We start from the raw sequence: 20,725 nt of genomic DNA, 5'->3' as shown, positions 1-20,725 counted from the left end.
AATCCCCCTTATACCTTTATTACTTTATCTGCTTATCTGAGTCCTTTATCCTCTTCTTCCTTCATCTACACTCTTATAAAAATCCATCCCTTATTCCTAAATCCTTGCCCTCTTATTTCTTTATAAATTTGGAATTTTATATTTTGTTCCCTTTCATTCACCCAGTTTTGATGAGATTAAGGTACTAGTTAACAGCCCTCCAATCCTACCTTCCTTTGTATCAGTTTCTTTGTATAACATAGTTAGCTCTCCCTACCCAGTTTTATTTTTTTTAACTTCATATTCAACACTAAGCCTTCTATGTGTGCTGTTTCAAACATTAATGTGTCAGTTCATTAAGTATCCATCCTATTTTTCAGATTTTCAATTGGTTGACTTGAAATTTCATTCGTTTTCTTGAATTGTATTTTTTCCTTACCTAACTTTTGATCTTAAAGGTCATTTTTTAGCTCTTCCAAGAAATGCTTTTGGGTTTGTGAACATTTGACATTTTTCTTTGATATAGTAGCTTTCATCCAGATCTTGTCCATCCCCATATTACATAACTGTGATTGGCTTCTTTCTCCTTTGCTTTGTTATTTTTAGTGACAGTCAGGTTCTAATAAGAGTTGTGGGGGTGGTCCCTTACTTTGGGGTGGATTTTTGTGTTTTCTGAGTTTTGTCAAAGGGTCCAACTTGGCCCAGCCATGTTGTCAATGAAGGCATAACTACTGCCCTGGATCTAAAACCAGGAATTTCAGTCTTCTGTAAGTACCTGCAGCCACACGGTCTACCTCTGCATGGGCTCACTGGTCCTTGATCTTTTCCTACAGCCATAGACATTGGGTCTGGCCTTCATAACAGCTTGGGGTCCCTCATTCTTCCCTTGCTTGGCTCATTTTGTCTTGTTTGTGGGAAGGTTTTATATATTTCCTGTCTTATTTCTCCCCTTCCCTTTTATATTCTCACTTAATTTCATCACTTCCCATGTTTTCACTTGGTATAGATGAGCCTCAACATTTATTCAACCCTTATTTTGGATTTTGAATGTCTAGAACACAATGCATCATTTTCCCAAAAATGTTCCCATCTTCTGGCTTTCCTTGTTGAAGGTGGCAGTCTTAGCAGTAATCACACAGGCTCATGGCATTCTATGGCACTAACCAAATCGAGTCTTTTTATGTGCCTTTCTTAGCTCATAGTTGCCATGCTAATGCACATCTTACTTGTACAGACCCTGGCATGATTTTATCTCTCCTACTCAAATTCCAGTAGTTCCCTGTTTGGCTTTTAATCTGGCCATTTCTAGTCATTGTATTTTGCATATTCTCATTTACTTGGCATATTTCTTATAAACACAATTGCTCTTGGATCTGCAAAAATTTCCTAGGCTGACACATCCACCACCTGGAATATTTCCCCCCCACATCTGCTTCCCAGCTTCCCTGTCTTCCTACTAAACTTCATAAATCCCACCTTCAAGAAGCCCGAGACTTCCTTTGTTTTCACCATTAGAATGTGAACTCCTTAAGGGTAGAGACTCTTGTATTCTCCCAACACTTAATACAGTGCTTAATAAGTGCTTGGCTTCACTTGGCTTTATTCTGTTGACTGCTGGATGTGAGTGTCTGGAGTGCTGCCAATGAATGGTGACAGAATGACCAGGTGTTTGGTAAGATTTGTCAGGATAGATTCAACAGAAATCATTTCAGTTTTTCTAGAAACAGCCACATTAGATAGGGGCCTTTGTTCTTAGCACATTAAACTGGGAGAATGGATGGGTGATGGGAGAGAAAGAGGTGCTTAGCAATTGTAACCCTTTTTAGGGATTCCATTGGGACAATTGACATTTAGCTAGTAGGACTCTGGTCAGACACTCATTGAATGTATATCTATACCAAGGATGATTTCAGTGACCTACTTTTAGATCAACTCAAGACAAATGAATTACCGGGTTTTTTGGAGATGTTACATTCTAGGCATGAATTGAATAGAATATTACTAATGAACAGAAAGATTTCCTAACAAGTCAGAAATACATTTATAGCATAATAGCAAAAATTATAAAGTTAGAGACATCCATCCCAAACTGAAACACCTTTAAAACCTTTACAGGAAATCCTCTACCCTTTTCCCTAAAGTGGACTTTTGTTTTTCTCATGCCCTTTTCTGTACCCTTCTAGAAAGCTGAGGCAAATATGAATAAAAGTTAAAGGGAATCCAGGTAATGTATATGAAGAATCTAGTAAAACTTCAATCTACTATGTTGATGTTACTATAGCACTGGTATGTGTGTTCCCCCAGATAGTAACTGAGTAAAAATCTGGCTCATTCAGTAACAGTGTATAATTTAGACTAATTTGCTTGACAGATAACAGTGAGAAAACAAGGATCCATTGTGCTGTGGTTACTTATTCCCTGCCAGAAGATAGGTGGCAAGAATAACAACTTACCTAAATCCAGAGATCAAAGAACATGGATTTGATTTTGAAGATCAATGACATCACAGTGATGTCTTAAATATCAGTGAGACATTGACAGTTTCACTGTCTAAAATCATGGAAATTTAGTGGAAGTCAGGACAAACCACATCCTGGTTGAACATCTGTTCCCAAACAGCAACTACCATGAATTTTGTGATAAAAGGGTCATACATGAAGGTAAATAGACAAACTACAGTCTTCTGGAAATGCTCAAGAAGCTGAGGGAAAAAATGCACTTGAAAGAAATGGTGGGTGCAATGGGTAAAGTACTGGTTTTGGAGGCAGACCTGAATTAGAATCCAGGCAATTTACTGTGTGTCCCCGATCTTTTTAAAATCTATAAAATGAAGATGGAGCATGATTACTATGAGGATTAGAAGGAATGAGGGTGATAGTTTGGAGATTAAACAAACGGCATTTATAACCAATTAGGTTCCCTAATTCAGTTTTCTCCCCAAGTCCCATAATGTCTTGTTAGACTCCACCCACTCTACCATTCAACCTTAAATTGAGGACTGGGAACAATTTCTTAAGGTTTCTTAGCCTACTTTGAGGAAACACTCAACACATCAACTTAAAGGGTTCAACTTGTAAGAGTCGTCTCTGGAGTTTGATCTTCCCAAGTTTATCATTTCTCACTTCAAAATTATCACTGTAGCCCTGGAACTCATTAACTTAAGCAGCCCACGGTTCCCTTCTGCATCATCTTTAACCTTTCTAACTTCCTGAGATAAGTTGCCAGTTTCCTTAAGTTACACTAAAGGCATTACTGAAGTCCCTTTTCTCCCAGAACCTCAAGCTAGTGAGTCATTTTGGTAGCATTGCCCTCCACTTTTTTCCCATTGCCTAAAGATGGCATTCCCATGGACCTGCTTTCCCAAACAAAAGCCTTTTAAAACAAGCTATACCCGTTGTACTGGAAATCCACAATCAAAGGTATATCTACCGATGACTCAAATCTAAGCCCTATTTTGTATGAAATTGTCGTCTACCTGGCTTAGTAAATTGGGCATTAAGGGAAATTCCCAGCATTGGCATTGAGAAGCTACTGACTTCCCTGTCCAAGAGCTTGTCATATTTGAGGGGCAAAGTATGTGAAGAAACTACAATTCAAATCCTTCACTAAGGCCAAAAAGTAGGGTGTCAATAGGCCATGCTGGGTCCTAATATGGAGCTCTTTTGCTACTTATCACAAAACCCAGCCCAGGAAATCATTAGTATTTGCTCTGTAACAACACATCTGGAGACAGACCCCATCTCTGATCATTTTATAAAGCCATATAATATCTTTGCTAATTGGGATTCAATCCTTTTCTGTGATCTGCCCTGCAAGTGTAGTTCCCTTATTGCCCTGGCTGTATCCTATATGTGGTTACTTAGTTTTCAGAGGGAGTTGGCCAAAGTAGCAGAACCTATTTTCCTAATGCATGTCTGCTACTTTGCAAGTCTGATGTTTATGTTAGTATTTGCAATAATATACAAGATCTGGAAGAACTAGATTCCTTATTTTTGCTGTTACCTAGACATCCTATTGCTACCTAGTAGCCTGAAGTCATCCATCTACCAATTACATTGTGATCACTGTCCCACCAAAACCAACACATTGCATCAGGAAATTCCAGGGCAGATGGTTGTCAATGCTACCGTTGACATCAGCATTCCCCTGCTTTTCATTCTTACTGTTATGTTCTTTTGTTTCTGAGGGACCATATCTCTGCCCAACAACCCACCCCTGATTCAAAACATGAGAAATGTAAATCTGTGGTTGGCCTCCTAACTACATAGTTCAAACAAGCTTCCTGTCACTCAGTGCTCCCTTCTCCAATGAAGTGCATTTGTGTTCCATTTCATGGGAGTATGTGAAAAGGGAGAAGGGTGATGAAATATAATAAGAATGATTGGTCATAAGAATCATTTTTCTGTTTTTCATTACAAAACAATAGGCAAGCTGAAAATCCACCTTAGGCCAAGGGAAAGGGTTGGTGAAAACCCTCGAAACAGTACACCTTTAAAAGAATTCCAGATCAATTTCATTTAAAACTACCATTCTTAGTACTTATTGCTTAGTAATTATTTTTGTATTTAGTAGATGGTAGAATGATATCTCATTAGGGATGATTCTCTTTACGTTAGCAAAGAAATGGATCTCTTAATTTCTTGATTTGGGATTCACTGAGGAACTCAATTCACCTCCAATCTAAATCACAAGATAGCTAAAGTCCTTGTATTTTCAACTCACACCCATAGCATCCCTAATTTTCTGGACTGGTAGACTGAAAGGACTTGGATATTAAATGAGTACTGTGAAAAGTCTGTGATGATTCTGAAATGGCTTGAAGCTTGAAATGCTTGTCTTTTTTGAAGTTGTGAAACACCCAATGTAGAGAACTTGCTTTGTTACCTTACAAGATAATATTTAGAAGGTCCATGCTAACTGGCCTACAGTTGAGGTATGAATTGAGAAAAATTTGAAGAAGCCACTAACTAAATGCAATCTAACCAGAATTCTTTCTTGTTTGTGCAGAAAAGCCTAGGATGCCTGGATGACGCCTAAAACACAACTTTGCCCCAGTATCTGACCTAGAGATCAAGTCCATATCAAAATTCACCTTTGGAAGTCCTCTATAGGTCTGGTGGGAAAGGTCCTTATCAAGTTTTGACAAGTCATACTTCAATAATAGCCAAAGGAAAGGCTATATAGATATATGTGAGCCAAGGCCAAAGCTTTCTTCTTTTGGATGCATTGTCAATAGGAATTGAGCCATATGGAATCCCTCCCTTCAAAGCTGGGATGTTGTATGCTTTATTTTCTTAACTATTGATTCCATTAGCATTTATCGTGGTCCTGTGACTAAACTGTAGACTAATGTAAATGTCATCTGTGCCCATAATGAAGCAAGAGATGATGACCATACTTCCCATTGTCATCGCAGTGCTCCTACGATTTGGCCTGGCAGGTCATGCCCTTCCACAGCATCCATTTATCACATCTATACAAAGGGCCGTTACTGCAGCAAACTTAACAGATTGTTGGGTCTGTTATAAAGTGGGTAATATGGAAAGTGAGGTTTCCCTGATCCCCATACCAGCTCCACTGTCCCACTGGATCAATGAATCTATATATGGAGTATATTATTCTTCCTCCTATTCTAAATATCAGTATCTGTGGAAATATACAGGCCAGCCCCTCTCCCCTGAATATGGAAAAGGACTGAAATACAAAGTACATGTAAGCCGCTCCTTTTATACTTATCAAGTTGCAGGACGTCCACAGTACCGAATACAACACCGAGGTCAGTATCCCTTGTGTATCCAAAATGACAATGGAACTGTATACTTGGGCGATGTTCCAGAAGAGAGATGTGCCCAGACCCTGTGGTTTGACACTGATGATGGCACATGGGAAGTGGACCCTGGATCAAATAGTGGAAGAAACTTAAAATGTGGGAAGACCTCACCAATGACATTCTGGGGAAAAGAGAGCTACTCCAATTTCACCATCCTCCCCCTCAATTATACCTCTGTCAGCTGGGAAAGTGAAACAAAGAACTATCATAATGACACTTTATATGTTCTTGCTGAAGGGGGAGAGATAGTCCACCCAAACTTTAATATGTCAAGTTGCCCTGGTGAAGGATCTTTTGTCAACTTCACACTTTTATACCAGATATTTGAGTCTATATTTTGTGCCTATAATGACACCCCTTGGCATCATTTGACCCGTTTGTGGAAGAATTTTGAGAAGCGATGCCCTTGGTACTTTGAAACAGGTACTTTGATGATACATGGGAAAGAACGGTGGGCACCCAATTCCACCTGGGCTCAGTATTCTGGTAATAGACTTACTCTATCGCTTGCACACATGCCAGGGCTTTATTTCATATGTGGTGATTATGCTTATAAGGCTTTACCGCCAGGGTGGGGAGGAACATGCACCATAGCCTATCTAGTCCCTGATCTGCAGATACACAAGACTTTGACCTCTACATCTATCTCCAACTCTGGGAGCTTCATTAATCGATTTCACAAACGTACCACTAATCCATTGGCTGAGAAACCCTCAGGATTCCATGCTTTTGCCCGAGCTTTGTTTCCATGGCTTGGGATTTTGGAAATTGAGAAGGCAATAGTGAATATGTCTGCTGCTGTGGAAGAAGGTTTTAGTGCCACCTTAGATGCCATTTCCAACCTCCGCCTAGAGGTAGACCCCCTTTCTCAGGTGGTGGTTCAGAGCCGAATGGCATTAGATATGAAACGAGCACAACAAGGAGGAGTTTGTGCATTTATCAACACCATGTGTTGTTTCTATGTCGATAAAAAGAATCAGATAAGTCAGAATGTTACCAAGTTGAAAAACTTAATGAACACTGACCCTGAGTAGCCCTGACTTGGCAAGACTCCAAAGGAACTTGGGGGAAATGGTGCTGGATACAAATAAGTACCATACCTTCCAGGGAGAGCCCTAGGGAGTGCCTTAATGTGGATAGCCTTAGAACAAACACAGATTGGTTTCTGTTTCTTGGAGTATGCTGCCTATTGGCTATCATCTCTGCTATGGTGCTGAACCCTATAGCACAAGGGCTATTAAAAAAAACAAAACAAAACAAAACCCTTGTTTGAAGAGTCATTTTCTAGACAATGGCTCCCCTACTTAGCTTTGAATAAACTTATCTTTTTCATCTGGTCCCTGAAGTTACTCAGTCTGTGGACCCAGCTGGGAGATGAGATTCTCCCTGAACTCTTCTGGACTTAAAGTTGAAAGATTTCTCAGTATTCTTATTAGACTATAAGCTTCATGAAAGGGATGCCATATACATTTTGTAGCTTCCACAGCATCCCGCAGGGCACTCTAGTGCCTGCTTAACAAGTACTGTACTGTATTATTCAATTGTGGATTCTTTCCTAATGATTGTCAATGAAAAATGTAAAGGGACATACATTTTGACTTAAATACTTCTGAAACTTGTAACGATTTTATAAGTAAAAAGTTGTTTTCAAAATGAAATATCTTCACTCTTAATCAAAAAAACCAGTTTTAGAGCAATAAAGTACCATAAAGGTTGTCTAGTCCAAGTCCGCCCTCTCTTCTCTCTCTTGTCCTACATTCCCAAATTTTTAGAGGAGAAACTGTTGATATTGCCCATAAGGAGTAAACCCAATAGAATCTGAACAAGAACACAGGTCCTCTGATTCCAAATTCAATTATCCTCCTAGTTACTTTGTATTCTACATATATATATATATATATATATATACATACACATATGTATATATGTATATGTGGATGAGGAGCTTTCCACACTACATACACATATGTATATATGTATATGTGGATGAGGAGCTTTCCACACTATACCTCAGGTGGTCAAAGGTAAGGGAAACTTTTAGTCAAAATGGACTTCTACATGGTGAAAAGTACTACTCCCAAATATTTCTGATACAGAATTTAATATGTATTATTTTAGGAAAGAATGACACCACCACCAACAGTATATTCCTTAGTCACAACTCCTTGATCATCAGGTTTCACAGGACAGGAATATTGCACTAAGGAAAAATTCTGTTATCTAGTGAGATACTGTAAGAACCAAATTCAAGCCAACATTACAAATACTTCAGATATAAGGACAAGGAATTGCACTGTGGCTCTCACTGTGATTTTTGAACAGCTCCCTTCTGGGGGTGGGCTGGCTGGAAGTTTAAATGCATTTTCTCTGAGGAATTGCCATGAATCTTGACAAACGGTTAAATGGACACATTTACACGAATGTTCAGGAAGAAATGTGGAACAGGTTTTGAGGCCAAGATCCTTTTTCCTCACAGTTCTGCAGGTTGTGAATGTGAGCTTACACAGATCATTTCCATCATTTTCCTCTTCTCCATGTATTAGTGGGAAAATACAGAATGACCTTGAATATTAGGGATGTTGATCTTTAACTTCATTGGTTTAAGGAAATCCCAAGTTAGGAAATGATTTCTATCAATTCGTAGAGGTTGGCAACTTCTTGGGAATTTTCCTAGAGTACTAACAAAGGAAGGGGCTTGCCTTACAGTTTGACAGCCAGGATGTGTCAGAAGCTGGGCTTGAAAATGCCTACTTCTGCCTTTAGGTTTAGTTCTTTTCTGCCATGCCATATTTGGGAGTAGTAAGGAAAAAAAGTAGATTGTTTTCTCTATTCAAACAGAATACTTTTATGTTCTTTGAATCAAAGTCACATTGACACTTAGGAATTGGTAATTTTTAAATATAAAAAGCCACTTCAAAATCTAAATTTTTATACAGAAATAAGGCCTGAATCATCATATCTTGTTCATCTTGAGGAAAATGCTCTGAAATAAAATGAAATCATAAATAAGGCCCAGATTAGCAAATGGCAAAATAGAGAATTCACTCTACCAAGGTGAGACAAATTGGAAAACTAGTGCCAGTTTCTGTAGTCAGTGCTGAAATGAAGGTATTCCTGAAATTGCCAACATCCCCAACACCTTCAGTGACTTTTGTAAGATTTGTCTCAATTTGAGGTGATTTCACTTTTTTTGTGTGTGCATAAGAAACCTCAAACAAAAGTAATGCATATACAGCCTACATTCAGTTGTTAAAAATTAAAATCACAACACTAAGCAGAAAAGTGTGCATGGATTGGCCACAGGTTTAAACTGTGGACTGACTGTTCAGTTCAAATGCCACAGAAGCCCACTGTTCTTTTCTCTTGAAGCTGTCAGTGCTGAACTCTTCAAAGTTTAGTGACACTTTTTATCCAGGGTACAAAGGCTGAGACTTTGGTATAAACACCTGGAGAATCTTTAACACCGCAGCCATAACCCCAGGAAGTAACTCCATATACAGCCCAGCTTTCTCCAGGCCGTTGGCACATCAGGGGGCCACCACTGTCTCCCTGGCAGCTGTCCACATGGTTCTGCTCCTGCAGACTTCCAGCACATAGCATCCTCCCTGTGAACCGACTCTGGTAACGCTCTTCACAAAACCTCTTAGGAAGTAAGGGGATGGCTGCTTGTTGCAGGGTCCTCGAATAAGCTTGTCCTGCCCAGACAGACCAAACAGTAAGTTGAGTAAACATCTGTGCCACATGGAACAATGCTCCAAAATTATGGGAAGTAATTAATGGGAAGTGCCCATTAGACATTTCTTATCCTCTATAGACTATTAGGATAACAGATTCTTGCCCATCTTTGTGATGGGCAGTGCCAAGGGACAATGAAATAAATCAATTCCAAGAACTGATGGACTTAGCAAAATGGGACTCTCACCAGAAAAGGCCTGTACAATTAACTATGTTACATGATACCTTCACAACAGATGTTCAGTTAAGTGCTTCAGAGCTTATACTAGGATGCTAGCTTTTCAGAACTGATGTTCCCTGAAGGCTTGAAATTCCCCTTAGAATTTCCCCATTATCAAATAGAGCAATTTTTTCCTGAAAGGATTTCACTTTGCTGAAAACACAATATAAATGGGAAATAGCATTGTATAATTTTGGATGGAAATTCTGAGATATACTGAAATTCTGAGCACTGGCCTTAGAGATAAGAAGATCCAGCTTCAAATACTGATACTACTATTCAGCAATATGATTCTGGGCAACTCACAGAGTAGCTTAGTGTGCTTCAGTTTCCTCATCTGTAAAAAAGTATGTTGGACGAGGCCTCTAACGTCCTTTTCCGCTAAAATTTTATGACACTATGATCTGTCCTCAGCTGAAAAAATACAAGAATTGAATAAATTCTCATAATTTCCCCATATCCAAGGGTTGGTGACTCTTTGAAGAGCACCTTTTCCCCATAACTGGATTATGGTGTCCAGGGCCTAGTTCTTATCAGGTTATTAAGATTGCACAGGGAGTAAGTCAAGGTCTGGAAAACTGAATCTAGGCTCCTGGGCCATCTACCAGACATAACTCAGCATATAGAAGGGATACTCTCCTTTTATCTTAGAGGCCAGTTCCTTAATTTTAGATGACAAAAAGTTTAATTTGCTCAGTTGATGGACATTGGCTAGGTGAATAACAACTGCCTTTTTTTCTGAAAAACATCAGGAGTGGGATTTATTTAAGCTCTTGCTACCTCCTTGTCCATCAAAAAACCACTATCACAATTCATCCATCATCTCATGATGATTTTTATGGTAAGCCTCTCACCCTGAAGGCTTAACTTTTTTTTTTCCCTAGTGTTAATTCTCTTTAATGAAGTCAGTTTTTTCACTAGAAAGACGAGCACTAGATGATAGAATAATTTTGGCTAGGATGCCTTAGAAAACCAACAATCCTATATTTTATGCTTTATGTACATTATTTTGTTTGAACGTCAGCTACCCTGTTCAGGGAGATTTGTGGTCAGTATGTTTCCCATTTTACATGAAACTGAGGTTCAGGTTACTGTGCAACTTACTCAGTTATCCAACTGGTAAGGGCCAAGAGCCAATATTACAACCCACATATACTGAGATGTAGCTGAGGTTCAAACAAAATAATGTGCATAAAGCATGTTTGAAATCTTAAGGTGGTCTGTGAAGGTCAGCCATGATTACAATGCTTTCTTTGCCAGGATTCACTCAAATCAGGGCCAATCTTTTGAAAGCAAGTGACCCAAGTCATGCTCCTTCTGGAAAGAATTAAGGAGTCTGGAAATATACAAGCATTTCCATCACATTCTGGCAGGAAGAATGCTTTATTGTCAGTGGTAAGTGCTAAGTGTGATCAGAAGCCCTCTCTAATGCTCTCTAATGAACTTGAGGTTCCTTTTCCTTCTTAGACCTCAGTTTCCTTCTCTGGAAAATGAAAATGGGGATTGATGCTGAGAGCCTCTGGGGTCCTTCCAACACCACCTTGGTGAAATCATGAATGCTTTTCTTTGCGAATGTTGATGTTTAGTCAGCAACCTCAGTCTTCTATTAAACTATTCTTTGGCACAGAAGACATAAGAGACCCACAGCCTATATGTCACTGGGTAGTCTCACCATGAGGCATGGGCCTCAGCCCAGCACAGCTTAGGGAGAAAAAATTAAATTGAATACTGCAAGGAAGGAAGAGCCCCGCCATGAAATCTTGATGTCCCTGAAAACATGAAGTGATGAACTGAGGGATGGAACACCAGCCAAGCTTATCAAGGTGCATGTCAGGAAGTCTATCCTGCCATGAAATATCCCCAGATATCAAGCGGGCCCCATAACCACTAGGATTTAACTAGGCTCCCGGAAACAGAAGAGTAGGAGTCCAAGAGAGAAGTGTAAGCCACTATGTGCAGCTGGCCAGTTTGTTCCACAAGAGAAGCCATACAGGAATTATCTGCACCAGACTGTGCATAAAAGGGAAACAAGTCAAATAAGTGAGAAGTCCTCCCCCAAATCCTTGTCTATCATCTGAGAACTTCTGTCACACTGCTACACTGACGTTCCTAAGCCTAGGAAAGTAGCCAGGAGCCTTCCAGCACAGTCCTGCACCCGTTGTATTAACCCATCCTTACCTGTGTCTCCCCACCCAGTGATATAACAATTAGGAGCCGTCTTCTGTGGCCTTTCTCTTCGGAGGGGCAGGCAGGCTGGCAGAACATGGCTGTTGAACGTGGCACACTGTTCGTCTGGTCCCTGCAGCCTCACCAAAGCAATGTCATAGTCACTGCTGTCCGGCCTGTATTGCCGGTGAATCACAATCTGCTGGACTCCAAGCTCTTCTTCAAACTCTTCTGGCACCAGCGTGTGATAATCCCCAACTCTAATGATGTAGTTCCGAGTGTTGTTACCATACCTGAAAGGCCGGGAAGAAAGATTAATCAAGCAATCATTCTGTGAAGTTGGAGGCCTCAGTTCTAGGAGCTTCCATTCTAGTGGGGAAACAACATGCATACTAACAGGCCAATCAAAATACAAATAGACTAGATAACAATTCACAAGAGGTCACTGCATTCAAATTCACACAATTTGAAGTCTTGGTTTTGTAAAATATAGTCATTAGTTCTGGACCAATGGGAATATACAGTGAGACTTTAAATTATATTTTCTTCCTTTTCTTCTGTAGTGCTCCCCATTCAGCTCAGATCTAGACACAAGCTAAGGGTAGAAGTTCATCCAGCCTGGAGTAGTGGATTGAGTTTTAGACTTGAGCCAGAAATCCAACCTTCAATTCTTACTAGTTGTCTTATCCTAGGCAAGTCAATTCATTTCTCTGGTCTTCAGTTTCCTCCTTTATAAAATGAGGGAGTGGGATTTGATGATTTATAAGACCCCTTTGTTTTTGTTTAGTCCTGTCTGAGTCTTCCTAACCCTAATGGGTGTTTTCTTAGCAGAGATTCTGGAGTGATTTGTCATTTCCTTCTCCAGCTCATTTTATAAATGAGGAAATTGAGGTCCACAGGATTTAGTGACTTGCCCAGGGTCACACAGCTAATACGTGTCTGAGCCTGATTTGAACTGAGGAAGAGGAGTCTTCCTGATTCCACGCCTAACTCTCTGACCTCTGTGTTAGCTATGTTTCATGATTTCCTCACAACAGATGTTCAATGTAAGTGCTTAAGAGCTTATGCTAGAATTCTAGCTTTGCAGAACTGATGTTCCCTGAAGGTTGCCCCTACAATTCCTGACATACCACTAAATACAAAGGAAAAAATGCCAAAGAAAGCCTTGCTGTACGCATCAACACACAAACTATTTCCAAGTAATCATGACAAAGAAATCTATTACAATGAGCTAAAAAGCAATAGGAGCACTAGGACATTTTAGAGAGCTGGCCTTGGGCAAGAAGATCCTGAGCCAGGCTGGCTGTGCATCCTCAGTTTCCATTCCCTTCTGAGTTCAGCCGCCAGTCTGCATTGGCAGAGGCAATTTTGTGAACAAAGTTCCTCATAACAACAAAATCACAGGCTCAGCACAACAAATACTGTGATGAAGTGAGACAAAAAAGTTACTAATTAGGTAAACATGCTGCTGAATTAAACACTGACTTTAGGTTAAAAAGAAGAAAAAATAAAACCTTTCCAGGATTCACATTTCCTATGTGTGAGTTTAAACTTAATATGCAAGCAATTAAATCTTATAACATCTGGGGAAAATTTTGTCCACAATCTACCAGAGGGGTGGAAAAATATAAAAATTTCTTATAAGTAGGTAGTGGGTTGTGGGATCATGTCATGAGCAAGATGACAGAATATTTTTTTTTTCTTTTCTGCAGAATAATCATGGCATTTTCTATGACAAAAAACCACCCCAAACCCACCTAACTGATTATATATTGTATGAAGAAAATTGTGATTTTCTTAAATTGATCTGATACATATAATGAATAAATTAATAATCTAGATTTTTCAGAACTACCATTTTCCAACAGATTGACTTGGGAGCCAGTCTCACAATGCAACTTGAAATGATCAATCAGTTCTTGACAGTGCTCTCCTGTGTATGTTAAGTGAAGTGAATCAAAGATTGCAGACCCTGTCTCATCACAGAACTCTAGTCCTGTCCTCACCAAGTAACGACTCTGGGGATTTGAAACAATCCTTTAAGAACTGTTCTCATAGGACTGGAGAACTCCCATATTGTCCTACATTAGTGGGCTTGTCCTAGGAAACCACTCAGGCTCTGAAAATGATTCTATTATATTCTACCTTCCCTCTTCCTTCCCACTCTCTTCAAATCAGCAGGCAAGGTCTCCTTCCCAGGACAGCTTCCAGTTTGCAAACTGCATTCCTCTGAAAGTGATTAATTATTTGATTTAATTTGAATTAATTACTTGATCTCTAAAAACTTGTCTCTAGGCTTGCTTTGTGCGGCTCTAGTAATTTACAGTTTAGAGACCAATAGAGTAAAATTAATTATGTTAACTGCTTTAAAGTTGGCAAAGCAGCTTATAAATATCTTCTCATGTTATTATCACCACAACACTGCAAGATAGATGTTGTTATCCTCCTGTTACAGATGAGGAAATTGAGGTAAATGAGGTAAAAGATGAGGAAATGGATAGAGATAAAGTGGTTTGTTCAGATTCACAGCTACAAAGTACCTGAGGCCAGCCAGATTTGAAATCTGGGCTTCCTGACTTCTCTAGTTCCAGCACTGTATCCACTGTACCTGGGCTGCTATAGTGATACTCCTATCTAACTCCTTCTACATCCATGCTATATTTTCTTACTATGGCCATACCCAAGGCTCTCTCTGGAGCCTTCTTCCCATTTTACTCTACTATCTCACCAATCTCACTTACTGAATTTTTAGGAATTTACTTTACTGAATTTTTAGGAGTTTACTTATCATCTTCATATGGGTGCTATTTATATCCATTTCAAGCCTGTTACTTGAGCTGCTATTATGCATCTTTCAACGCCTTTTGGACATTGTGATCTGGATATCCCATGGGATCTCAGCTCATCCAAAATAGAGATCATTATATTTCTTTTTTTTAATCAACCAACAAGCATTTATTTGTTTGTTTTGTTTATTTGTTTTGCTTTAGTAGCTTTTTTTTTTGGGGGGGGGATTGGGATTAAGTGACTTGCCCAGGGTCACACGACTAGGAAGTGTTAAATGTCTAAGGTCTGAAGTGACTTCAGGGCTGGTGCTCTATCTACTGCACCACTTAGCTGCCCCTAGCATTTTATTTTTCAAAATATATGCAGATAGTTTCCAACATTCACCTCTGCAAAACCTTGTGTTCCAAATTTTTCTCCTTCCTTCCCCAACATAGCAAGCAAGCCAATCTAGGTGAAACATATGCAGTTCTTCTAGAAATTTTCATATTCATCATACTGCTCAAGAAAAATCAGATCAACAGAGAAATGCAAATTAAGACCACTCTGAGATACCACTACACACCTGTCAGATTGGCTAAGATGACAGGAACAAATAATGATGAATGTTGGAGGGGATGTGGGGAAACTGGGACAAATACATTGCTGGTGGAGTTCGAAAGAATCCAGCCATTCTGGAGAGCAATCTGGAATTATGCCCAAAAAGTTGTCAAACTGTGCATACCCTTTGACCCAGCAGCGCTACTACTGGGATTATATCCCAAAGAAATACTAAAGAGCGGAAAGAGACATATATGTGCCAAAATGTTTGTGGCAGCTCTTTTTGTTGTAGCTAGAAACTGGAAGATGAATGGATGTCCATCAATTGGAGAATGGTTGGGTAAATTGTGGTATATGAAGGTTATGGAATATTATTGCTCTGTAAGAAATGACCAGCAGGAGGAATACAGAGAGGCCTGGAGAGACTTAAATCAACTGATGCTGAGTGAAATGAGCAGAACCAGAAGATCACTGTACACTTCAACAACAATACTGTATGAGGATGTATTCTGATGGAAGTGGAAATCTTCAACATAAAGAAGATCCAACTCACTTCCAGTTGATCAATGATGGACAGAGGTAGCTACACCCAGAGAAGAAACACTGGGAAGTGAATGTTAATTGTTAGCACTAATATCTGTCTGCCCAGGTTGCATGTACCTTCGGATTCTAATGTTTATTGTGCAACAAGAAAATGATATTCACACACATGTATTGTACCTAGACTATATTGTAACACATGTAAAATGTATGGGATTGCCTGTCATCGGGGGGAGGGAATAAAGGGAGGGGGGGATAATTTGGAAAAATGAATACAAGGGATAATATTATAAAATATATATATATATATATAAAATTAAAAAAAATAAAATATATTAAAAAAAAAAAAGAAAAGAAAAATCAGATCAAAAGGGGAAAAAAACCATGAAGCTCATTTTTTTTTTCTCAAACCATCTTCCCTTCCAAAATTCCTCTATTACTATCAAGGGAGCTACCATCCTCCCAGTCACCCAGGCTCACAAGCTTCACAGTTCTTCCTCTTCATTCTCCCTATATAGCCTGTCCAGTACCACATCATATCATTTCTACTATTTTGTTTGTGTTGTCATCTTTCCATTCGCATAGTCACAACCCTAGTTCAGACCCATATCACCTCTTGACTGAATCTCTGGAATAATCTTCTGACTCATCTCTGTGCCTCAAATGTGGCCCTACTGTAATCCATCTTCCACTCAGCTGTCAAGGTAATTTTCCTAAAGTGCCAGTCAGACCACATCACCTTCCTTTATTCACTGAATTCTACAGGTTTCCTATTACCTCCATGATAAAAAATAGACTTCTTTGACATTTGAGACTCTTTCTAATATGGACCCTTCTTAGCTTTCTCTCTTTATTCCCTTTTCTATGTACTTGAAAGAAGTAATTATTTCACTTTTATATTATTGATTTAGGGCTATGATTTTCCCTCTTTTCTATTTCCTCAATTCAGAAATCAGTTCCTGTAAATTATTCAGATAGTATTTGAAGTACAAAGCTGATAAGGAAAGGGAAAACTCAGGTCTATTCAAAAGGCAAAGAAATTTTAGTTTAGATAAACTGATGGATTTTGGCCCATTGGGTTTTTACTTATGTTTGAATAAAAGTGGATTGTCCCTTTGGTCTATTTTACCCTAGATGAAATGATAAAGGTATAGATAAATCTCTTTGACCAAGACTGAGTAATCAGAGTCAGGTCCCCCGGATCCTTAATGGAATAAGTTCACCTCTCATTATAATGTTTGTTCAATGTTAATTGCCACTCTCTTCCAAGGCAGATGATAATTTGAGTAGGTTCCATGTAGGATCATTCCATTGACCTCTTTAATTATTTGCTAGCATGATGAATAAAAGAACTAATTACCCAGAAACTATGACTCTTGAACTTTTTATACATAACATACTCTAGAACGCAATTCTGGCCATCTTCCTCTTCTCACATACTCCCTTTCCAGTCCCTTTGTACTGGCTGTTCCTTTTTTTTGTGAATGCTCTGCCCTCTTTACTTCTTCCTGGCCTCTTTCAAGATTCAGCTCAAATCCTACCTTCTACAGAAGATCTTTCCCAGTCTACCCCCATCCTGTTAATACCTTCTCTTTTTGTATTACCTTCATAATCTCTCTCTCTCTCTCTCTCTCTCTCTCTCTCTCTCTCTCTCTCTCTCTCTCTCTCTCTCTCTCTCTCTCTGTCTCATTGTTTCTCTGTCTCTATCTCTCTCTCATGTAAAGACATTAAAAAAAGACATATAAAGCCTTTTATTATATTCCCAGTGCTCCACACAAAGCCTAGCACATTTTTTGTTAAGCCATTTCAGTTGTGCCTTTATGACCCTCTTTGGTATTTTCTTGGCAAAGACATTAGAGTGGTTTGCCATTTCCTTTTCTAGCCCATTTTACAATTGAGGAAACTGAGAAAAACAGGGTTAAATGACTAGTGCAGAGTCACAGCTAGTAAGTGTCTGAAGCTGGAAAAGATCTCAGGTCTTCCTGACTCTCGACCTAGAACTCTATCCATGGTGCCAGACAACTTCCTGGCACATCGTAAGCACTCAATAAATGCTTATTGACTGTTGACTATATTCTAGCATGAACAAACGAATGAATGAATGAATTAAAAAAAAAAACAATTTTAATACCTAGAATTGTCCCTCATTGCCCCTTCCTTACTGACTTCACCTTCCTGCAGCAAGAAACACAAGCAAGTCTATGAATCTGTGGCAAGGAGCCCTGCTTATGGTATAGACTGTCACTACATTGCCTCAGTCTGGAAACCACCCTCACTCAAAGAGTGATAGACATTGGTTCTCCCCAGTTATGTGAAGGCCAAGAGAGAAGTAGAAGAAGAAACAGGCAGTCTGAAAACATGCCACCTTGTTACAGAAGACAGCCTAGGATAGGGTTCTCCTTCAGCTGCAGTGATACTTTCTAAATACCTCTCTTCTCAGAAGAACCAGCAATTCTTATTCTGCTAAGCTCCCCAAAACAAAGGAGGAAAATGAAAGGAGAAATCAGATGGGCTGAAAATGTGCAAGAATGAGCTGTTGATTGAAGCCTAAAAGAAAAGGGACTGAAAAACTTTCTGGGGCCAGTCTTGTTATCGAGAAGATCCAAGGGCAAGGCCTCAGGCCAGTAATTTTCATATTCTCCAAGAAGGTTGAGGCTGCTCAAATAAGGAAATGGACTGTTCTTAAGCTAGACCTGGAGAATGTCCTTCTATTATTTTTTTCCCCCTGACTACCACATGAGCGCTTGTCCTGTGTGAATTCTCAGAAAATAACTTTTTTAGCATTCAAACAATGTGACTAGCCCAACTGAGTTGTGCTCTCTGCAGTTTAAACTTGGCAGTTTAGTTTGAGACAAAACTAGTGTCTAGTATCTTATCCTGCCAGGTGATCTTCAGAATCTTCCTAAAACAATTCAAATGGAAGTGATTCAGTTTCCTGGCATAGAACTGGTATTCTGTCTGGTATTCTGTCCAGGTTTCACAGACATTAAACAATGGAGTCAGCAAATGGTTTTGTAGACCTTCAGTTTGGTAGAGGTAATAATCTCTCTTCTCCCACACTGTTCAGAACCTCTCAAACACTGAGCTAACTCTGGCAATGCATGTGTCAAGCTCATTATCAATGTGGACATCCCTGAAAATACATTGCCAAGGGAAGTGAACTTATCCAGAGCATATGGATGGTGTGGTGCTGGCTAATGGAGTAACTGTGTTTTCTTAGTTTATTAGGCCGCAATTAGCTCTGACAGCAGAGAACCAATCCATACTTGGTTGCATCTGAGCTTTGGAGGCTACATTGAGTACACAATCATCTGCAAATAAAAATCATGCACCAATGCTCCTATTTTAGTTTCAGCTTGTAGCCTTTTCAAATCAAAGAATTTACCATCAGTGCAGTAGCTGACTTTGAAAGAATTTGACAACATTGCTGAAAACATCGTGCTAAAAAGCATGGGAGCAAGCATACAGCCATGTTTCACTCCATTGGTAACTGACTGGGAAAGCATAAGAGCATCACTGTCCATTATCCAGAACCTAGGCAAGCATGCCATCATGGAATTGACATACAATACTTTTATGGGCCATGAAATTTTGACATAATTTTCCATAAGGTCTTGCAACTGATAGTATTTTGATTTGACCCTTGGCCCTTTTCACCAATTACTACTTTAGTCTAACTTCAACAAAGTCTTTGAGTAATTAATGGCCTTAGAATCTAAATATAAATTTACATGTAAAAGTAAACATTTCGTATCATATGAAAAAATCTATAAGATTGCTTATTAGGAAGCAATTTTAGAAACATACATATTCCTAGGATCATAGGACTATCTAGAGCTAGAAGGGACTTTACAGCTTTAAGTGAGGAAAATAAGGTCCAGAGAGGTTAAATGAGTTATCTTTGCATATATTTTGAAATACATAATTTTGAAAATAAAAAGCTTTTTTAAAAAAATAAACTATACATAATAGAGATGTATATTTTATGAAAGTCATTTTCTATTACACTCTATTGAAATATCCATTTTTATGTTATGTGTATTAGCTTCTGAGTAATAATAATAAAAAAAGAAAAATTTTAAGTAGATCACACAGAAGTGGGGTATTATCAGAAGTGGGATTTAAACCCATAAACTGCAAAGCAATGCTACTTGAAGCACCTGTGGGAAACAGGTCAGGGTTCTGGTAGTGGACAGAACTAGAAGAGACCTCTACTAAACTAGATTCATTTTCTTCCAAAAATAGCCTGACCCCTGGTATCTTGGATACCACAGTTCTTGGAAGGGTTCCTCAGCCACCCTCAATATTTACAGGTATGATTATTTCTATGACTAACTTGTCCCTTAAAGCTAAAGGCTTTGAAAAAACTTACATGAACCACTAAGTGAAGTGAACCAGAACCAAGAGAACATTGTACACAGTAACAAGAAGATTATGTGATGATCAACTGTGATGGATTTGGTTCTTTTCAACAATGAAGCGATTCAGGTCATTTCCCATAGGCTTGTGATGGAGAGAGCCATTTGCATCCAGAGAGAAGACTATGAGAACTGACTATTAATCAAAGCATAGCATTTTCACCTTTTGTTGTTGTTTGTCTGTTTGCTTGGTTTTTTTCTTGTGTGTTTTTTCCCTTTTTGATCTGATTTTTTTGAGCAGCATGACGAATATGGAAATATATTTAGAACTGCAAAGTTTAACCTATATTGGATTGCTTGTCGTCTTGGGGAGGGGGAAAAATTTGAAACATAAGGTTTTGCAAAGGTGAATGTTGAAAACTATCTTTGCATATATTTGGAAAAGCAAAATACTATTAAAAAAAAAAACCACCTAAAAGCTTTCTTCAGATAACATCGTGTCCTTAGAAAAACAGTCAAGTCCTGAGTTCTAGTCCTGATGCTGACCTTCTGGCAGGTCACTTAATTCAACCC

At 39.0% G+C, this 20,725-nt stretch overlaps 1 protein-coding gene across 1 annotated transcript in view; it reads right to left on the bottom strand.

Annotated features, from left to right (window-relative positions):
• Positions 1-7,893: 7,893 nt before the first annotated feature.
• PRSS12 (serine protease 12) overlaps positions 7,894-20,725 on the bottom strand; it is a 95,560-nt gene continuing 82,728 nt past the window's right edge. The window contains exons 12-13 of the mRNA XM_074275240.1: positions 11,943-12,223; positions 7,894-9,504 (exon numbers count right to left, since the gene is read on the bottom strand). Of these exons, the coding sequence (XP_074131341.1) occupies positions 9,197-9,504; positions 11,943-12,223 (589 nt within the window). The 3' untranslated portion in view covers positions 7,894-9,196. The remainder of the gene's footprint in view (positions 9,505-11,942; positions 12,224-20,725) is intronic.

Source organism: Sminthopsis crassicaudata, chromosome 6 (genome assembly GCF_048593235.1).
Source record: "Sminthopsis crassicaudata isolate SCR6 chromosome 6, ASM4859323v1, whole genome shotgun sequence".
NCBI lineage: Eukaryota > Metazoa > Chordata > Mammalia > Dasyuromorphia > Dasyuridae > Sminthopsis > Sminthopsis crassicaudata.
This window is presented reverse-complemented; position numbering and strand designations above follow the sequence as displayed.